Source organism: Choloepus didactylus, chromosome 6, assembly GCF_015220235.1.
Source record: "Choloepus didactylus isolate mChoDid1 chromosome 6, mChoDid1.pri, whole genome shotgun sequence".
Classification (NCBI taxonomy): domain Eukaryota; kingdom Metazoa; phylum Chordata; class Mammalia; order Pilosa; family Megalonychidae; genus Choloepus; species Choloepus didactylus.
Genome location: NC_051312.1, coordinates 68,805,724 through 68,827,798, shown reverse-complemented (window position 1 = coordinate 68,827,798; position 22,075 = coordinate 68,805,724). Strand labels below are relative to the sequence as shown.

Below are 22,075 nucleotides of genomic sequence, written 5' to 3'. Positions count from 1 at the left end.
CTGGTCTCTTTTTGAACCTTCTAATCTATTAAAATGCGTAGTTTGTAAGCTGTCTGCTAAGATGAAGGAGAACACAGTGTTTAATGGGGCAGTCAGATGATAATATTATCAGCTGCCACAGACTGATAGGAATTCTCAGAAGGTGGGAGTTGAGTTATTCCCAGGCATTCTTAAGTGATACTGTGTACTAAGTCCTGGCTAAACAGGAGTTAACCCAGTCTTCCTCTGTATCTTCTTTCTTTTTTAACTTTTTATTTTGAAATAATTTCAGACTTAACAGAAAAATTGCTAAAATAGTTTTGAGAGTTTCCATATACCTTTTACATACTGATAAACTTTTTTATTTGTTCTCATATACCTACACTCTCACACACAGTTTTCTCTGTTATTAACACAGTGGTACCTTTGTACAATTGATGAAACAAATTATTATAATTGTTCTATTAACTGTAGTTCATAGTTTACCTCAGGGTTCACACTTTGTGTTGTGTACAGTTCCCTGTGTTTTGTTTCATTTGTCTTCTCAAGCTGCTCCTTATAAATCCCTGGGTGAATGCAGAGACAGGTTGTCTCAGGGAATTCCCAGTGATCACCTCCTAAAAGCCATCAGTACTTTTTGTAAACCTTTAGATGAGGAACGGGCAGTACCAGCCCCTGACAACCCAGAACTGGCTGCCTGGCCCTTTTCAGTGGTTTTCCACGTTGGTGCTGATTTTGGGTCAGTGATTTATATTGGGGATTAACTGAAGGCACCAGTGTCTAAACTTCCTCATTGGCAACACTCTGGGATTGAACCGGTTGATATGCTCTTTTCCATGAACCTTCCCTTACCCTTGGTCTTAGCCTTCTGACCCCTCTCACCCTCTGATCCACCCTCCCTCTGCCATTCATTCATTCACCCACTCAGTCACCATATACTTCCTGAGGATCTGCAGTGTTCTTAGCATCAGGAATAGAGTGATAAGTAAAACCCAAAATAAGGAATTTCCTATTTGGTAGTGAGGGACCAGATTATCATTCAGTCAAATGGGACACAGCAGCTGTGACTTGTGCTGCAAATGAGCAGGCATGATGCGCCAGTTTGGCCCTCTTCTCGTGGGTGAGAGTTCACAGGTGGGGTTTTCTTCCAAACAGCGGTAGACTCCTTGAAGGCAGTCTTTTTACCTCTGTAATGCACAGCACATTCCTTGTACTTCGTAGGTGCACAAGTGATGGCTAACCAGCGTTGGTAGTCTTTCTTTCTTTTCCAGTTTTGCTGGGACAGGTTGCCATGGCAGCAGTGTGGAAGAAATGGCTAATTATTTACTCCTTAGAGATCAGTTAATAAAGACCCTTTAATGCCTCCTCTGGCATTGTCCATAGGTATAGACTCTCCAACTCTTTAGGAGGACAGGTCATTAAACATCACTGTTCTGTAGACCTGTCCCTTCCTGGGGACACTTGGTTCTTGCAGTTTCCTCCACACCTGTGTTTTTCAGTTATTGATTTTCATATCCTAAGATATATTTTTTTTCTTTAGATGACCCTCAGCTAAAAAAAGGAGAGTTTGATGTCTAGAAAGTATTTTAACACTTTCCCGGTTTGCTAATACTGCCATTTTGCAAAACACCAGAAATGGATCAGCTTTTATAAAGGGGGTTTATTTGGTTACACAGTTACAGTCTTAAGGCCATAATTGTCCAAGGTAACACATCAGCAATCGGGCACCTTCACTGGAGGATGGCCAGTGGCATCCGGAAAACCTGTTAGCTGGGAAGGCACGTGGCTGGTGTCTGCTCCAGAGTTCTGGTTTCAAAATGGCTTTCTCCCAGGATGTTCCCCTCTAGGCTGCAGTTCCTCAAAAACGTCACTCTTAGTTGCACTTGGGGTATTTGTCCTTTCTTAGCTTCTCCGGAACAAGAGTCTGCTTTCAACGGCCGTCTTCAAAATATCTCTCATCTGCAGCTCCTGTGCTTTCTTCAAAGTGTCCCTCTTGGCTGTGGCGCCTCTTCAAAATGTCACTCACAGCTGCACTGAGTTCCCTCTGCCCATCAGCTCATTTATGTAGCTCCACTGATCAAGGCCCACCCTGAATGTGTGGGGCCACACCTCCATGGAAATATCTCATCAGAGTCACCACCTACAGTTGGGTGGGGTGCATTTTCATGCAAATCTAATCAGCAGCAAAACATCTGCCCCACAAGACTGCATCAAAGAATAGGCTTTTTCTGGGGACATAATACATTCAAACTGGCACATTCCAGCCCCCAGACCCCAGAAAAACATATTCTTTCCATATACAAAATACATTCATCTCATCACAGTATCACAGAAACTTAAATCATTTCAGTAACAACAGTTAAGTACAAGATCCCATCAAAATCAATTATAGGCATCATTGGTTCTAAGGCATGATTCTCCTCTGGCTCTGTACCTAAAAACTTAGAACAAGTTATGTGCTTCCAGTATGCAAGGAGGGACATTCATAGGAGAAACATTTCCATTGCCATAAGGAGAAACAGTAAGGAAAACAGGGTTAACAGGACCAAAACAGTTCCTAAAACCCGCAGGACAAACTCCATTAGATTTCGAAGTCTGAGAGTCATTAATAGAATGACGTTGCATCCTTGGGGCTTGAGAGAGCGGGAGTCTAACCCTTCCTAAGGGCCTTTGCGGCAGCCCTTTCCTCTCCAAACGCTTGGGTGAGTGCTCCAACATACCCACACATTGGGGAGACCACCTTCTCGGCCCCACCCTCCTCAAACATCGAGGCAGTACCTGGATTCCCTTCCATCTCCGGGGCACACACTCAACCCCTTCAGAACAGTGTGGTGGCAGCCAGGCTCTCCCCAATTCCCTGGGAATGTGCTCCACCCTCTTTTGGGCTTGGGGTGGCAGAACATTTCCTGAGCATCGAGGCGGAAGGCCCACCCTCGACCACCAGGGCAAACTCACCCTTTCCATGCGTGTGGGCTGCTCCGCTCTCCCAGCCTGAGACCTCTTGACTCCAGACCTCAACCTCCATGGCTCTGTCTTTGAAGAAATTTTTCCTTCAGTTTGTTCCTTGTCTGTCTCCGCCAGTCCAGACCAGTAGCATGTCTGTCTATAAAGATCTTGCAAAAATTCTGTTGGCTTCGCATGAAGCACACAGGGGTCAAAGCCATCAGACAATAGGACTTTCCACTAATCCTTTCTGCTTAACTCCTTCTCCAATCTTGGCTTGTACTGAAATGGCGGCTGGGTTCCATGTTTGGTTACATGGCTGTAGCTTCTGGGATTCCACCCCCTGGAAGCCTGTAATTTTCCAAGCCATCAGCTTCTGGTTTCTTTGAACCTAAGAGTTCAGTTCTAAGTTTATCTCTCTCCGCTCGCATCTTATTATAAGCTGCAAGGAGAAGCCAGGGTACATCCTCCACACGTAGTCTGGAGATCTCCTCAGCTAAGTATTCCAGGTTGTTGCTTTCAAATTCTTCCTTCCATCTGACACCAGGACTCAATTTTGCCAAATTCTCTGCCACTTTAAAACAAGGATTGCCTCTCTTACAGTTTGCAACAACACATTCATCATTTCTGTTCAAGACCTCGTCAGAAGTATCTTTAGAGTCCATATTTCTACAAACATATTTCTTCAAAGCAGTTTAGGCATTTCTATCAAGCTCCTCACAATTCTTCCAGAATCTTCCCCTTAGCCATTTAAAAAGCTGCTCCAACATGTTTGGTATTTGCAAACTCAGCAGCAAAACACCCCACTTCTCTGGTACCGAAATCTGTTCTAGTTTGCTAAAGCTGCCAGAATTCAAAACACCAGAGATGGATTGACTTTTATAAAAGGGGGTTTATTTGGTTTCTCAGTTACAGTCTTAGGGCCATAGTGTCCAAGGTAAGGCATCAACAATTGGGTACCTTCACTGGAGGATGGCCAGTGATGTCTGGAAAACCTCTGTTGTCTGGGAAGGCACATGGCTGGCACCTGCTTGCACCCAGGTTGCATTTCAAAATGGCGTCCTCCAAAATGTCAGCATCAGCTTTCAAAGGCCATTTTCAAAATGTCTCTCTAAGCTGCAGCAATGAGCTCCTTCTGTCTGAGCTCTTATATAGGACTCCAGTGATTAAATCAAAGACATGTGCTGAATGGGCGGGGCCACATTTCCATGGAAACATTCAATCAAGAGGTCACATCCTAATCAAAGGTGTCACTCACAGTTGGGTGGGTCACATCTCCATGGAAACACTCAATCAAAAGGTTCCAACCTAATCAACATTAATACGTCTGCCCCCACAAGATTGCATTAAAGAACATGGCATCTAGGTGGGCATAATACATCCAAACTGGCACAAACACTGACCATCTCATGGAATCTTGCCTGTGAAGGTCCTTCATGAACTGCTCTGTATATATTTGGGCTCTGCTGGTGTAGGAGGACAGAACCACATGTGTATCTCTTCTGGTGATGCTGTCAGCTTGTAGAAGGAATCTTCCTGGCTGCCTTTGTCTATTATCACTCTAGAGGGAGGAAAAGCGGTCTTTCTATTCTTCTCACTAAGAAGAGATCACACCATTTTCTTTAATGCAGTTTTGTGGGGGCAGACATATTAGCGTTGATTAGGTTGGAACCTTTTGATTGAATGTTTCCATGGAGATGTGACCCACCCAACTGTGAGTGATACATTGATTAGGGTGTGACCTCTTGATTGAATGTTTCCATGGAAATGTGGCCCCGCCCATTCAATTCAGCACAGGTCTTTTTCCGCTTTGCTTTGTTGATTTAGAGTCAAACTGGATTGTAGGGAATTAGGAGCCCCTTTGCTGCCCCTGACAGTGGCTCATCCCCTGACATTGAGCTGCCAGGGAGGGGAAGGCATAGAAGAGAGGGATGCCACTGGTTCCTGTTTTCCTTGAGTGCATGTGCTGAAATGACTAGAACATAAGGCGGACAAAGATATGTGTCACTAGAGATGCAGCCCAGATCAAAACCTGCAGATGTTTAGGGAAAAAGGAAGCCCTTTCCAGCTGGAAGGCTAATGAGTGGGACAAGGCAGAATCTGGACTTGAAGAAAAAGGCAAGGACACTGGGGGCCATGAGAACAATTTGCAGGCAGGTTCAGAGCACAGAAATCTCCAGATGTTAAGAGGGAAATTTTGCTTCTACCAGTACCATGGGCGGGAATCAAGGTTTGTGTGGGAGTATAGAAGCCCCCAATGCTGCAACCGAAGCATCAGTGCCTGTTGCATACAGTTTTGGTCTGGAAATCAAGAGAAGCTTGGGTTTACTTTCTGATTCTCACTCTGTTGACACACAAAGAAAGGGAAGGAGTGAATATGGCGTAGGGGTGGGGGGATCCTCATGTATCCATCCTAGCGAAGGGAAAGCCAGCAGAGGTTTCCTTGGAGTTTATGCTCCAGCCCCTTCCCCGAACCTGCGAAGGATGGGGGATTCAGCCCTTCGAGGGTTGAGTTCACATAGCACTTGCCACAGCCTGAGAAGATGAGGGTTCCATTTGTTGCTTTCTCTTTGTGGCTCCCTGACTCCGTTCAATTACAAAGTGGCTCTTTTACTGTTAAAGCTGAATGTCTATGGGCTGCAATTTCTAGCCACAGACCCTGCATTTGCTGTGCCTCAAACATGACCTTGAGGCCACTTCCCCTCACCACAACAACTTGAACCATTCTTTGAAAGCTCCATGCCTTTCTGCGGAATCTCTGCATTGTCCCTTGAAGCAGGAAATGTGACAGTCATCCAGGATGTAGGAGTAACCAATGGTGGGCTCTCTTTCAACTGCTTTATGTTACTTAGGAGGAAGGGGAAAGATAATAACTAGAGTGCAATGCCTAGTGAGGATCACAGTGTAAAAGTGGAAGACCAGGCCGTGTTTGGCTTTGCTGCTACTTATTACCTGTGGGAATAGCAAGGGAGCTGTAGCTGCAGACTATCAAACTAAACAGAAATGTGCGTTCTTAACGGTATTTTTAATACTACAGAGAAAGTGTAGTATGGTGACTCTTGGTGAAGTATGACGTTGCTACTCAGCTCTATAAGTTATTGTAAGTATTTGCAGAGACGAATGAAGGAGATGAGTCCTGAGCGCCTGTGTTAAGCTGTGAATGTAGAACCTGGAGACTCCTGGGTGCAGGAAGAAAAAAATGTGTGCAGTGGGCTAGGGAGGTAAAGGGCCAGCAGGGATTGTTTTTTAAAAAAGTCCCAGTTTCTTGCTTATGCTTCTCCCTCTGTCAAAAATGTCTTTTAGCATATTCCCCTCCATTGTACCTGTCACACACTGAAGTCTTTAGGGAGAAATCATGCCTGCAACTTATTTTGAAATGCAACAACAATCAAATACAGTGGGTTGGTGGATGCATAAAGGACTGGTAGATGAAAAGTGTATGATCAAGCAAATGGTAGAAGCTAGGTGCATATTCAGTGTTCAGTGTAAAATTCTTTCTGTGAAAAACTTGACTGTATGCCTGAAAGTTTTCATAATAAAGTCTTAGAAAGAGTGTATTGTATTCTCAAAGCCCTAGTTTATGTTCCAGTACTTTGGGGAAACCTTTCTAGATTTCCTGAATTATACCCTACCTGTTACCCATGTGTGCTGTTAGAAACTCTTTCATGGCAGTGGTCACCGTTGGATGTATAGGCTTTGCTCTCGTATCTTGGCGTTGTATTGGAGAGTGAACTCCTTGTGGGTAGGCATGCTGTCTCATCTTTATATCTCCAATGCATAGGACAGCCATGCTATAGACCACAAAGGAGATGGGCCCCAAATGAGTGGAGGATTAGTTTGAGAGATTAGCAATTAACTTTGAAATTAACTTTGTTGAAAGTTTACCTGGATCAATCCAGTACCATGTGTGTCTGTCTGTCTGTCTGTCTGTCTGTGTGTTGAGGGTGAGAATTAGAGAAATGGAGGATAAAGTTTTTAATACCTAACATTCTGATCACGGCTGTAAGAGAAAAGGACTGTGCTGTGTGGAAAGGAGGCTCACTTCCAGTTGCATCAGTGATGGTTGGTGCCACTGAGCCTTCCTGTCCTTGGTTGGGGAATTTTGCACCTTAGCGACATGGCTCAGATCCAGGACTGTGGACTATGAGGATCTACCCATTTGGAGGGCAGTGCTACAGGAACTATAAATGGGGCTTGATACGTCCTCACAAGATTCCAGTAAGAACCTGGTCAATTTCTCTGACAGCTGTATAGTCCCAAGCAGCCAAAAAGGTATTTCAGACATATTTGGAGTGGTGTATTTGTTTCCTTAATGGGTAAGCATATTTTAATTCAGGGAAAATTGAGAATTGAAGTTAGAAATTTTTAGTAGATTGAAAGCCATAGTGTTAATTTCAAATTTAAAGGATTAAATTTAAAGGACTGGATTTAAAGGATTTGTCCATATTTGATATTTCAAGTAATTCTTTACAGTAATTTCGCCTGTGTAACAGATTAGCCTGTATTGCCAATCTAAAATATGCAATGAAGATTGATTTATACTTGTGATTTTAGGAGTTGAAATCTTACTAGGTTTACAGAGCATTTAAGAGAATTTATTAGGTTTCTAAGATTGTTTAAGGGAAGGTTTTGTAAGTTAAATCAGACAATTCTAATACTTAAAAGCATTAAATACATTAAAATATATATACAATTTTCAATGTCAAAAGGAGTTTGACTAAGTTGGTAAAGTGGACCAACCATTAATTGAATGGTCCTTTGAAAGTGATTGCCAACATTTGCTAGATTTATACAGATAATTATAAGATGTATAAGTGGAATTTAAAACTAGATTTTTTCCAATTTAACAAATTAAATATGACTTATTTTTTTAACCAAGTAAACCTTAGCCATCTTCAGTGATAATTAAAAAAAATTCACGTGAAATAGTGGCTTGACCCTGTGTGTAGATCATAGTAGATGCTAAGTTTTAGTTGAAATTGGATTTAAAATTTGAATCAGCAGTATTCCTGATGGTTAGGCAACAGAAAACCCAAAAACTCAAGTTAACTAATATTCATGGCTTGAAACATAGTATAGAAGAAAGAACTCAGGCTTTTGAAGGATGTTCTTGCTCATCTATAGAACGTCAATCTAAGAGTTATGGTAAACTTTCAAAGAAATGATGATTATAATGTAATGCCCAACAAATAGTAGCTGCCCAATAAAGATTCTTTGTAGAACTAGTAATTTTTAGAATTCTTTAATCAAACTATGATGTTGATAGGCCACTGTGCCTTTCAATGCCAAAAGGCACCGTTTACATAGGTTAGTATGTATACAGTTGTATACAGTTGCATGTGGCTGTCATTAAACCAAAATGCCGTAGGAAGTTGAACATTGTTACGTAGGTAGTGTGTCACACATGTAAAGCTATTCTGTCTGCTTTCACAGAAAATAAGCAAGTATGGGGAAAGGAGACATTTCTGCCGTGTAGACGAGGTTCAGAAGAAATTGCATGTAACAGAGAGCCCCAGGGTTTATTTCTTCCTGACCACTCCAACAGCCCTGAGCAGGGTGCAGGGAGGATGCTTGGCTCCTCTGCCGACATTGTCCTTTGTATCTGGCTTCTGGTAATTAGGCACTCCTCGCTGGGCTCGGCTGTCAGCGAGCCTTTGAGACAAATTGCAAAATCTGTACAAGCATCTCAGAGATGGAGAAGCAGACCCAATGACACTACAGGGGATATTGGTGGTTCTCAAAAAGTTTGAGAGTGAATACTTAAAAAAGCAATCCTCAAAACTGAATTTAGAAGTCCTTTCCATGTGGTTAAAGGGTAATTCAGTTGCAGAAAAGATCCTGATGGCTGGAATGATAGGCTTAATCTAACAGAATAAAATAGAATACAAATAAATATAAGGTTCTGTATTTGGATCTGAAAATCCAAACTGTGCAGGAAAAGACCGGATGGAAACAGGGTAGGGGGTGTACCTGAGGAGTAGTCCAAATGAAACAGACCTTGAAGTTCAAGTTGATATTTTATTGTCATTCCTCAAATGCTAATGTAGTATTAAGCTGTAGTAATAGAGGTGGAATATTTAGGTTGAGGGAAGTGACAGACACCCTCAGCTGTGTATCTGTCATAGCAGGAACATCCCTACATTTCTGGACCCCAGGCTGTGAAAGGAAAATGGACAATAGATGGGTACAGGATGGCAGGTGAGAGGATTCCAAAGCTTGTCACAGATAACAAAGGAACAGGGGAGGTTTGGCCTGGGTACAACTGCAGGAGGACCTGAAAGCTGTCAGAATCTCCAGGGTTATCACCCAGGTCAGAGACTAATCTTATTCTTGTTAACATGAAAGGAACAAGAAAGATCTGAGGATGAAAGTTGCAGAGAGCCTCACATTAGGAGAGTCTTTTTATTCTTAAATATATTTGAAGATAGGATGGGTTGCTTCTTCATTTCTAGAATTGTCAGCTTGGGTTTATGGGGACTTGGACTTCTGAGGTTGGGAATGGATGACCTAGAGGCACTTTCCAGTCCCCAGATTCCATGATTCATTTGCCTTCTGGCGGTGGTTGTGTCCACCATGGTGACAGAGCCTCAGTTGCAGGAGAGTTCTACTCAGCGAGAGGAAAGGCTTTAGAATTCTCTGGCAAGATTTCCATGAGGTCTCTCACTCTTGTTGCCAGTTCTTTACTCAGCCAGGGGATATCAGGGGGCATGTGATCACTCTCTTTCACCAGTAGCTGTTAGTGTACTCATCATTCTTCTGTGTGCAAGGCACTGTGCTGGGTGCTGGGACAACTTTCATGAACAAGACAAAGTTCTTGCCTTCTTCTGGTATGCAGTATGACTGGGAATTAGACAGCAAATGCAAATTATGCAAAATTTGGCTACGTACTGGAAAAAACTACAGGTTGTGCTGCAGTGGGATTTAGAGCAAGGAAACTTCTGTGGTTAGAGAAGACTTCCCTGGGAAGTGGAGCCTTGAGAGATAAGTAGGAATTTGCTGGACAGTCACAGTGTGGCAAATCACATGAACACCACAGCAAAAGACTTCAAACTTGCTCTTGACTAAAAAGAGTTCTTATTAGGCTGGAGCTGATAAAGACCCAGCCAAAGGCAGTATTAGGAAAAGGAGGCTTTCCAGTTACTGTGTAGTGTATGTAAAAATATTTTCAGTATCTGGTGTTAGAGCAAGCTGAAGTAAGTTATAAATACGACTGGCTCAGAGGCACCCTTATCTCATATGAGTGGGTTTTTATTTCACATGGTGTCTTAGAAAGACATTTCCCCACTTAGCTTCAGGGTTTATATTTTCCCATTATAATGTTCTTCGAAGTCAGGTTATCTATATAAAAGACTAGAACGGAACCAAGTTTATTTACTCCCTGACTCATCCATTCGTTGTATTTGCTGCTTATACAAGCAACCACGCATTTGGTACAAGCCTGCACACAAAAACTTCTTAGAAGTCACGTTTATGTCCTCATTTGCTGCTTGAAGTTCAGAATTAAATGTCTTTCATCTTCAATTTCCTCTGCTTAATGTTTTTGCAAACAACTGTACCTTTTTATATTTCTAGCATTCATAAACTGACAGCTGCAACTTTAAAATTCTTGATTCTAAATTCTGTTCTTAGCTTTCAGAGAATCTTTTTTTTTTAAGTAACCCATCTTACTGTACATTCTTCTTTCTTTCAGGTAGGAATGAATTGATAGCCAGATACATCAAACTCAGGACAGGGAAGACGAGGACCAGAAAACAGGTAAAATAACCCACCTGGAAACTGTGCATGTCAGCGAATGGCCCAGAAGGCATTTTGGCTGCAGTGGCTGGCTGTGCTTTGGCTCCTAGGAGCCCCCAATTTGAGTTCCCTGTAAGGATGTCAGTGTTTCAGGTGTTTTAAATTGGCTCAGTTTTCACTGTTCATCATTTCAGTGACCCTCTATTATGTGGTCTCCCGAGTTCTTTTGAGACCCATACTCAGGCCTCAAATGGGGAAGTTCCACTGCCAAGGACAGTGTATGAACTGCCCCCGGACCGTATTCGATAACTTACATTTCTTTCCCACTGTGCATCTGAACTTTGCAAAAGCTGCAGGTGCAAATATACTTGCAAGTCATGAAAATTTTGCAATTTTGTGCAATTGTAAAATCCTGGAACAATTACATATTAGTCATTATTCCATTGAAACTGTAATGCTAACAGCCTTGATTATTGGCCTAAATATGATACTGAATGATGTGCGGCCAGGGAACTGTTGCTTCTTAAGCTATTGCTTTTTGTCAGTAGCTGCTGTGACTGAAATGAAGTTACAACTGAAATGCCTTTGTGCAGAGTAGTGTCAGGAATTTTCCTCTGCCCTTTGTCTGCCTTCCCTCGTTCTTTCAGATGTAAAGCCATCCAGATCTCTGACATGACCTGGTTCAGAACTGGAATGGTTAGTGTTTATTTAACTAAAAAAAAGGAACGGGGCGGGGGGTGCACCTCGTGGATGAGCTGCTACAGGAAGAAAAATGTTTTTTTAATGTTGATCTGTGCTGAATGAACTGGCATGGATCTTTAAAAATATAATCAAACCGAAAAGGCAAGCTCAACTGTGGTCTCTTTAAGCCTGAGCAGCAGATTCCAGTTCTCTTCCCAATGATGCGTTGTTTTCCCGAGTGTTTATGGCGGGGGAGAGGCTGTTTCCCAGCAGTGCTGCTGTGCCCCAAGCCCTGGGTCTGGCTGCTGAGTCAGCACAAATGGACGTGGCCGCCTGCCCGTGCCCAGAGGCAGGGCATTGTCCAATTCGGGGATGCTGTCCTCCCCACCCACCCCCAGTAGTGGCCCCTCATCAATGCCGAGAATCTTAGAAGTACAGAAGTTCTTCACCGGGGTGAAAGCGGGTAAAAGCAGTTGGATGGAGGAGGGAGGCCCTGGGGGAGTTCCTGCTTCTCCATGCCTTAAAAAAGCGCAAGAGGAACTTGAAAAAAGTAATTGAATAATTGAAACTCAAAGTTAAAGATAAAAGGATCTTTTTATTATCATAAATCTTATATTGAAATGAAGTAATTGTCACACAGTCTAAGTCATTGAACTTCTAAATGGGAGGTTCTAAATTTCTGAAATGGACAGATCTGCATACTGAACATGTTGGACTTGAGCTGTCGGCTGGTCCCTGAGCTCTGGTCATTTGTCCCTCCCCTTCAGATTCTTCTAAATTTAACCAAGTCCATGGAAAGAAATGCAAATTTGTTTACCCAGTGGAAGCATTGTGTTTCAGAGCTGGGCTTGGCTTCGTTTCCACACCCCATCATCCTGGGGATGTTTTTAGGCAGCAGTTGGTGATACCTCTCCAATGTGAATTTGTTGTTCAGTAAATCCGTGTGGTTTTCAACCCAGATTTTTAACAGGATGGCTGGTTGGCTGTATTCACACATTTCGCTTTGTAATAATATGCAAATCCACTTGGCGCCCAGTCAATACCCTAAAGAGTGGAAGGATTAAAGATATTTATAAGGGGGAAAAAAATGTTCTGCTAACTGGGTCTTTCCATTTCTCTTTGAGATCTAATTTACATGTCAGTATTATTTTAACATTTGCTACAGAATCCAGAGCTCTTAATGAGATCAGAATACAACCAACAGCTTCAGCTTTTTGATTCTGCAGAATGTGCTAATTTATGGATAGTCTCTTCTAAATTGAGAAAAAGGGATTTTCCCTCCTAATACTGAGAAGCTATAAATATTTTCATTTACCTCTACCCCCACCTTTTTAATTTTATGAAGAAAACAACCATACTCTCTCCCTCTCATCCCTCCAGAAATTAGTTTTTCCCATTGCCCGTGATTTCTCCTAGGTGGGAAAACTAAGATGAGCCTAAAGTTTCATCCTGAATCAAGTCACTGCAGTGATGACCCAGTCTGAAAAGCTTAGAGCAGCGCTGGGGGCTTGGTGTCTGGCTGGGACTGTGTATTCCTAACTGCAGAGCTTTGTTGAGATGCAAATAACCTCCCCCGCCCCCACCCCTCACCCTTAAACCCTCCCAAGGAGTAGCGATTTTATATTTGATTTCCTTTTTTTGTTTTGTTTTGTTTTGTTTTGTTTCCCCTCATAAACCCGAACAATGTAGGTGTCTAGTCATATACAGGTCTTAGCAAGAAAGAAAGTTCGAGAAATTCAAGCCGCCATTAAGGTACGTCTGGCTTGCCCAGTTGTAGGGGGCTTTTCATCTCCATGGTTACAGGCTTTTCCTTTGTTTTCCTCCCTTCCCCTACCCTGCAGGTGTCTAGTCACATTCAGGTTCTTGCCAGAAGGAAATCTCGTGATTTTCATTCCAAGCTAAAGGTATGCGCTTTCCTGCTTTTTGGCTTGTGGTTGCTATGCATCTCACTTCCTGTTTTCCATGGTGACTGGTGAATGCCTGGTGCTGGGATTCTCGTAACCTAGTTTCCTCGCATGTGAGAGCTGTTTACATTTCTTTGTGTCTAATCTCTCAGTTTCTTTACTAGCCTCAAATTAAACTCAGTGTGTGTGTGTGTGTGTGTATGTGTGTTCCTAATAACAATGCAAATGCAGCAGAGAGCTGGTCTTGATCACTTTTCAGCACAGAAACATGATTTTTTTTTTTTAACCTATGAATGTCCACCAAGAAGCTCAAGGCTAGGAGAGGGAAAAAAGTCCAGAGAGCAAAGTTAATGTAGAGGCTATTAAAAAGAATCATTTCCAGAGTGGTCACAAAATTAGTTCTAAAAATATGTTCAGAACTTATTTTACTTTGTGCTTTTGAAGTATTTCCAAGAATATATATGAAAAATAGGTATGTTCCCTATTACATCCTTTCCAACAGAGTATTTTTGGCCAGATTTCTACCACATTGCTTAATATTGCCTTATAAGTCAATGGCTGTGGTTGTTAAAAGAGAAATTTGAGGTGTGGCCTTAAAAAAAAAAAATGGATTTTAGAGAAGGGAAAGCCGTTAATTAAACCCGTATTTGCAATTACGTTTACACTTACGTTTACTTTAATTTTTTTGCATGTGCCTCATTTTTCAGTCTCTTAAAATATATTTCATAGCAAAATGGAGGTATTAACAATTTTCAAAATACATGTTCGCCCTATTTTAGAAATGCAAAGCAATTTTATCACATGGAAGCGTTTTACTTTATCATAAAAATGAATTTGTAGCCCATGTTGTTGCTGTCCCATGTGCCTTCTTTGCTGTTGTTCTGCTCTGAGCTTTTCCCATATATTAGTTGTGTTTTTGTTCTAAACTAAAAAGCAAAGTGTAATTTCACAGCACTGTGTGGTGAACACTGGGACCCTTCCCAAAGTCCTCCAGCTTTTTTTTTTATGCCAACAAGGCTGGCTGTGGAATAGGCTAGTGGCTAGGAAGGAGCATTTGGGGTCCCCTGTGCAGAGGGCAGCATGCTGGCTCGCTCGCACGTGTGGCTGACGGTGGCTGGCTTTTAGCTGCACTGGCTGAGCAGTTGGAAGACTAAGATAACTTCATAGATCTGCTTTTTAACCAAAGGTGCAGTCCTCTCTATGTGGTTGTAACTACTGCCGTGTTTGCTGATGTTCTGACCCTATTTCTAGTTTCTCTGAGCTAATGAATTAATGACATACAAAGAAGTTTACGGACATCCATTTTGTGTTTCCATCTGAGATGCTATGAATTGCTCTATCTCTGTACTGTCTGTGTGGTTCCTATCGATTCACCAGAACACACAGCCCTGGACTGAAAGCCCTATAAGAGTGATAAATCACACTCTTCCATTCAGGAGGAATGCAGGACACACTCTTGTCTCTCAGTTGGTGATTTTAAGAATCTTCCTCAGTAGAAACAAGCATGCCACTGTAACATTGCTTTATAAATGTATATGCACTCACACAGCTATATTTGTGTTTGTTCTTAAAAAAAAAAGAAGACTTTTTCTCCCCCGCCTTCCCTGGCCCACTCTCCTCTGGGGCCGGCAGAAGGAGGAGGTGGAAGCAGAGGCAGTAGGGTAGCAACTGGCTCAGCATTTAAGCTCCAAGAACCACCTCCGTCTTCTTGTAGTTCTTTTCCTTCCTCCCTACCACATTTTTCTTGGAAAAATGGACCCCTTTGTTTTTCCCATCAGCTAATACCAATTGAGTGGCCCAGGCATGGAGCTCATCAAGGTGGGCAGTTAACACTCAATTCCCTATTCACAGAGCTGGCAACGTAAATGGGAATGTAAAATATAGGACGGCTGTTGAATAAGTGTTAGCAGAAAGAGCCAAAATACAATATGGAGGTAATTCTAGGAACCCACTGCATGGAGAATGTACTTCCAGGTTTCAGAATTAAGAGAGATATGTTATCATAATGCAGAGCCTCTCGAGTGTTCTCTCATCTAGGCACACTATGAAGTGAGTTCCATTATGCTGATTTTGAGGAATAATGTTGAAAAAACTGGGTGTCAGAGAGTTTAATTTGACTTGCCAAATATCACAAAGCCTGGTAAGTGGTGAAGTCAGAATTTGAGCTCAGATCCTTCTGAATCCTAAACCACTGCTCTTTAGACAGGATTTTATCTGGAGATGGGAGAATGTCTTCCAGCAGAAGACTCCATGCCAGCACAAAGTGGACATAACTTAAAGATAGCCGGTCGCTCGCCCCTCAATTTCCCTGGGAGCTAGCGTACAGCCCTTGTGACCAACCCTCCCCTCAGTATCCACATTTTAGCAGAAAGGTGAATTTTAAACTTTGAGCCCTTGGTCAAAATGTAGGCTTTCTCTTGCGATTGATGCTGTGGTGGTCACCAGTAACTCGGGGGTGACGTGGCCTTGGCTGCATGGCTGCTGTGACATTTGGACAGTCAAGGAGAATAAGACTGGCTGTAACCCGCCTGCCCAGATGTTGCTGCCTTCACATCCTCCCCAGGGCTTTCTGTCCTAACCTCCTACCCAGCCAATACCAAGAAAAGGGCTCAGGATTTGTGGGACAGGTGGTCTTCACTGATCCGTCCGCACTCTCTTGTTCAGCTCTGGAGTCTAGTCATACATCTGTAGCAGGAGTGAGCATCCTCACCGAGTTCGTAGTGAGGGCAGGCTGGTAGCAACGGTCCTCTTGGCCTCCCACACCAACTGAGATAAATTTGCTACAGGAAGTCAAAGTGATTCCAACAGACAATAAGGAAAGCTTCTGGGAAGGTGGTGGGGATGGCAGGACATTGACAGACTTACAAGAGAGGCTCTTCTTAGCCTGAGATGTAGGAGAGGCTTCTTGGAGAAGGTGGTGATGACTGATCATCTAGGATCAGTCCTAGCAGGCTGGTCACTGCCACTCCACAGACTAAGAAGTTAAAAGAATTCTGTACTCTGGGGCAGACAGAGGCCTGTGATCCTCTTTGAGACTGAAGCTAAGCTTGCATTTCCCTCTCCTCCCGTGGAGTTTGCAAAAGTGGTTTGCCCACAGCTGGGGCTGCCGCTGGTTGTGGCTTCCTCGTAAGCCCTCTTGCCTATACTCTTGTCTTCACATCGCTGGTAAAGGTGCAGTAGCATTCTATAGGCCAGTGCTTTCCTAGCCTTTTGTAAGGAGAAAAACTTGTGTTTCAAGTTAAAATCTTACTTGAAACCAGCAATAAGTAATAGAGTAAAAGCTGTCCTAGTTGAAGCTCACCCTCTCTCATCCTGAGCAGTTGGCCCCCTTGGGCTATTCCATTGAATAACGATGGAAACCCACACTGCTTTCGACAGGAGAAGGAGATGGCTGCTTCCCAAGGTGTCCCTCCAGCCTTTACAGAATAGCTCCTGTGTCCCACTTTAGCTCCTGCTTTCTAAATCCTGTAGCCTGTCCTTCCTTCAGACGCAGAGAAACCAGGCAGGGGAGAGTGGTCATTCACATACTACATTTACAGATGAGTCATCCTAGCTACAGAAATGATTCTTTTTGAAAACCTGGTAGACTAAGTTCTGAAGGTCAACTCTCTGCTTCTGCTAACTGCCGAAGATCCAAAATCCACAGTGATTCTTCAAGAGATTGTGGGCCAGATCACCCCAAAATGTGTGGCTCTTAATTTTAGTTTAAAAAAAAAAAAGTTATTGCAATATTAAGATTTCCATATAGGATTACTTAATTCGGTACAGGAAACCTTTCATTGATAAGCAGAGTCTCTGTTCTTGAGGAGCAACTAAACTTTTCTATTACTTTTGGCCACATTTGGGAGAAATACAAAATGTAAGTCGTACCCAGCTAGGGGCTTGGTGGTAGAAATTAAAGAGGGTGATGCCAAGGCAGCCTAGTGGAAAGAATGATGAATTCTGAGTGTGGGAGAGTTAAAGAAAGCTTCCTGGAGGAAACACCCTTAGAGCTGAGCCTAGTTGGAGGCAGAATTCCACAGAGGCTGTGGTGTTTGGGAGACCAGGGAGAACGCTGTATAGTTGGAGACATGGAATGGGAAATGAGAATGGAGGAGCCTCATTGGAAGGTCCTGGATCATCCCACTGAGGAAAGAAGATTCATCTGTGGGCACTGAGGAGCGTGCAAAGGTTGTTCAGATTTATACTTTGAGAAAATCTCGCCAGCCATCTTTTGGGGATAAGCTAAGAGAGCAGCACAGTGGCAGCAGGGACATGAACTCAGAGGCTGGTGTAAGAGTCCTGGTGAGAGTGGGCCCCCACTTGGGGCCGTCTCGGTGGCCCCCAAGCGGTCCTTATGGCTGCCCTCAGCTGCCCCTCAGTCCTGTCCACTGTGACTGCTCGTGGCTCTTAAAGAGTGAAGTATGTTTAAAAGTTCTATCCATCACTATGACTGAAAAGTGTATACCCCAAAGCATTTCAGAAAGATTTTTAGTAGCAGCATTTAAAACATACTTTATTAAAGATTCAGTTCTACTAAAGTAATGGTAATAAACTGGGGTGTGCATCACAATTAACTGTGAAGGTTTTTGTTGCCAAATTTATAATATAACAAGTTTTCCGTTATGACATGTTTCCTTTCAGTTTTTTAAATGAAAGAAATAAAATGACTACACATTATTCTGTACTTTTTAAAATTTCCTCTACCCACCCTCCTTCGCTATACAATCTCTCTCTCCCTCTCCACCCTCCCTCCCTCCTTCTGCCCTTCTCTCTCTTTTGTTGTCTTTCCTTACCTTTTATTTCCCTGAGAAAATCAAATCCACTGATAACCAGTTCTCCTTTTAGCTATGTCTGAAAATTATTGTCACTTTTTAGCCACTGTCTATCATGAATTTATGCTCTAACCATTAGCACCAACATGAGACTTTATTCTCTGTAATTTTATAGCAGCCTAAGTCAGGATAGACTTGGTCAAAAACTTGGAGTGATGTTGAAGACAGGCCAAGATCAGAAGGGAGACATGCAAGAGACAAGAAATATTAGGAGGGGATAGTTGAAGAGGTGAGCGAGTGACATGGGAGACAGTGAACCAGGGAGCAGAGAGCTGGGAGGGTAGAGAGGAGGCCTGCAGATTGAAGCTGTAACTCCACACCTGTAAAGACGGAAGAGGGAATAAAGGGCATTTTGTGGCCAGAGCTTCAGAATTTTGGGAATTAAATGTATAATTTAGGTTTGTTTTTTGTTTACTCTGCTCAAGTTTCCAAGAGACAAGCAAGAGTTACACCTGCTGGTCCAGCAGAGCTTAACTTTCAGGGAGTCATTGCTTGGCGATGGGAGTACTTACATTTGGCCCCCATCCAGACAAGATTCTTTTGGCTACTCTTCAGGCAGTAGGTGTGTTTTAGATGACCCACAGCTTTGCCTAGGCCTAAATCTAATTGTAAAATAGAAAATGGATACATCCAGTTATAGTGTGCAAGTGCCTTTATAGATCTGTGGAAAGAGTGATTTTGTTCTTTGGTTCTGGGAACTACATTTAGAGTTAGAGACCTCCCTTCTACCTTGTATCACCAGCTGCATCTACAGCAGTGTCTCCAACACCAGATTCATTCGTCTTCCATCTCCTCCTTTCTTCAAGTTGGGCCCCTCACTGGTGTCTCATGGAGTGGAGAGAGGCAGCAGCTTGTCTGATAATACTTTGGATGGGATGTTCCGACAGCTGGTCTGCAACTTTTAGAAACTATTCTCTACTTTGAATTATTTTACTCACCATTAATTTATCAAAAGGTCATTATCTTTTTCTTTTTCTTTTTTTTTAAGCTCCAGGGATTTATTATCCCAGCATCTAAAAAGGAAGCAGAAGTACTCTCTGTGCATCAAGCTGTCTTTTCTTTCCTATTCAGAGTTCCTACTTAGTGTTTCCTGCACTGCGTTTCCATATGTTCACTGTCCCCAGAGGTTATCCAGGCCCTGCCCCAAGGCCTCCTCTCCCCATTAGCAGCAGCCTCACAGAGATCAGACAAGGGAGAAGGGCAGCCCTTTATTTGCTGGCTCCAGAGGCTTGTGGGAGCTACAGCCAAGTCCTGCAGACCTCCTCCACCCCATGGCCCAGGATCTTCTTCTTGTGAAGATGGACCAAGGGGGTCTGGTTCACATCTTGGAGTGTATTTTGGGGGAGTGTGTGACTCAGGACTATACTAACAGGAAAGGAAGTCCTCCCTCTTCCCTGACCTCAGCAGGAGTACATCTTGGGCGGCAGGCATATGTCAGGCTCCTGGACATGTGTTGAAGAAAAGCCTGTACTTGCTGACATTGCAACATCCCAGTAGAGCAGAAAAAGGCCTCAGCCTCTCTGACTGTGTCCAGTCGTTGGCTACTAATTTACGAGCTACATGTGCTACCCCTTGGGCCATCTTCTTCATTGTCACCCTGGTTGGCCTTTGTGATTTTATTTCTGAACAGGCCTTTCCCTCCGATCTGCCATCCCTTCCAATAAGCAGAGAGCTTCAAGTTCAAATTGTTGATTTAATTCTCTGGAGGAGTCCAAGAACTTCACTGGGGCATTGCTGAAGTCCAGGCTGCTGAATTCTGTTTGTGTCACCACTGATTCCTTCCAGGAATGGCCCTGTCTGCAGGAAAAACAGACATGCTTCATCCACTCAGTGGGGCTCCCTGTGATCCCCCGAGCACTCCGCTCCTGCAGGAGTTGGCTGTTAGCACACAAGGCAAAGAAAGCCTGAAACAGCAACCTCTTTTGTCTCATTGTCAGCATTAAGACGCTTGGCCTTGTCACTGGATGTGGAAATGATGCATAGTCTTTCCTGGCATTTCCCAAACTTTGGGGGAGTTTTGCATTCATGACATGTACCCTCCATCCTCAAGATATTTTCATTGCCTTGTTTTTTATTTATCCAAATTAAAATTAAGATTGGAGACAATTAGTCTTGCTTGGGTGTGATGGAATTACAACCTCTCATCAGCAGTGTGATGACTGAGTTTGTGATGCAGAACTTAGAGTGGGAGCCAAAGTATTGAATGCATTTACCTTTCTATGTGAACTGAGCCAGGTCTAGATTTTTTAAGGCTTGAGTTTTAGGTGTTACACAGATACCCAAAGTCCCAGAGACTGATCGGGTTATACACAAAGGGATCAGCATCTCAGAATTTGGAGATAGATAGCCATTACAATTCAGGAATAGATGTGACTGCTGTAAGAGCTTACAATCTAGGGACTGTTACAATGAGTGTTCCCCTGATAAGCTGCTCTCTAAGATTCAATTCTGAGTTTACACATTATAGTTAGTCCATGTTGGTGAGGCATTCTAGTTTTTGCCTTTGTTTCTGGTGTAGTTGACTCAAAATGCTGTCTGCAGGATCCATTCACCTCGTGTGTCTCACAGCTTCACTCCTCCTCGCTGTGTATGCACACACAAGGTTCACCATTCTGTTCCTCATTCGGGGTACTTTTAGGCCATCTCCGCCTGTTGCGAATCGTGAATACTGCCTCCGCAAACACCAGTGTGCAAATGTCCATTCGTTTCCCAGCTCTGAGATCTTCCAAGTGTATACCCCATAATGAGGTTGCAGGACGTTATAGTCCCCACATACTTAGCTTCTTGTGGAACCACCACACTGGAGGACTAGGGCTTTTAAGTCTTTCAGGTCCTGAGTGTGATTGAGTCTATATGTGGTTGGCTCGGTGAGCCTCACAGATTCAAGTTCCCTGAATGGCAAGTCAGGCTATGGGCCCTGTGCTAAGTGCTTGATGTCATTCTCAGAGTAGTCCTGAAGGCTGGTGGTAGTGTCTCCACTTTACAAATGAGGAAGGACAGAGTGACTTCCCAAGGTCACAGGCCTGAATTTGATCTCAGTATTATTTGGCACCAGAGCCCAAGTTCTTTCCACAGTGTTGCGCTGCCTCTGCAAGCAGTGCTGCTCGGGGATGAGGGCTCATTTCCCTGACTTGAGCTGCTTTGCATTCTCTCTCCCCACTAAGCCCTCTTTATATTGTGTCTATGCATTTGAAGGAAACAGAAGTGAGCTAGTACTCATTCTGAAACTAAACTGGAACCAGCTGTCAGCTTGGGCTGACATGAGAGTACTCATGTCAGGAGAGACCTGTCACCTGCCTTGTAGTGTCACCTCCCAGGAGAAAGGGATAAGGTGAGAAAAGTACCTTCCCCCAAGCATCCAGATCTAGCAGGATGCTGTCCTAAACCCTGGTATAGAGCGTCGTCACTTGTACCTTGGAGTCACATGGATCCTCATTTATAATCCTTTATTATGCTAAGCCCCACAGCAGAATTAAAGAAAACGTTGTTGACAATTATAAAACACTAAATATAGCTCAGTACCTTTAAAAATGAAAAATGGTAAAAGCCTTGAAATATTTTTTTTTCTTTAATGTGAATGGAGTCTTTGGCATTTGGAAATACAATAAGATGCATTAATTCCTACTTTTTACATAGCAAGTCAGGAGAAATATGAATGTGCCTTCTCTCCTCAGCATTAGCTGTTGCCTGACCGAAACTGCCCCCTTTTGTATTTGCTCCTCCTGCCTTCTCCAATAATAAGCAAATTAGAGATCATGGCTAGAAAAATTTGAGTGCCCTCCATCCATTCTTCAGAACCGTCCTATAGTTTTGTGATGTTTATCTTCTCAGAAGCTACAGTGAATAATTGCAAAGGTCATGTGCATACACATAGTGCAAGATTAGAAACAATGTCTGCAAAATGACTTCTTAAAGAATTTTGTGTTTGTCTTTTTTGAAAAAGTGACTTTTGCAAGCAAATTGCCATCTTTCCTTCCGTGCACCATACCAAGAGGGTCTGGTCTCCTTTATTTTAATGAA

At 43.1% G+C, this 22,075-nt stretch overlaps 1 protein-coding gene across 4 annotated transcripts in view; it reads left to right on the top strand.

The window, feature by feature from the left end:
• Window positions 1–22,075, top strand: part of TEAD1 (TEA domain transcription factor 1) — a 279,289-nt gene that overhangs the window by 186,207 nt on the left and 71,007 nt on the right. For 2 of the 4 annotated variants that reach the window (XM_037839922.1, XM_037839919.1), the window contains exons 3-5: window positions 10,613–10,677; window positions 13,027–13,089; window positions 13,179–13,241. In XM_037839922.1, the coding sequence (XP_037695850.1) occupies window positions 10,613–10,677; window positions 13,027–13,089; window positions 13,179–13,241 (191 nt within the window). The remainder of the gene's footprint in view (window positions 1–10,612; window positions 10,678–13,026; window positions 13,090–13,178; window positions 13,242–22,075) is intronic. The other 2 variants (XM_037839920.1, XM_037839921.1) reach the window with 2 other exon arrangements.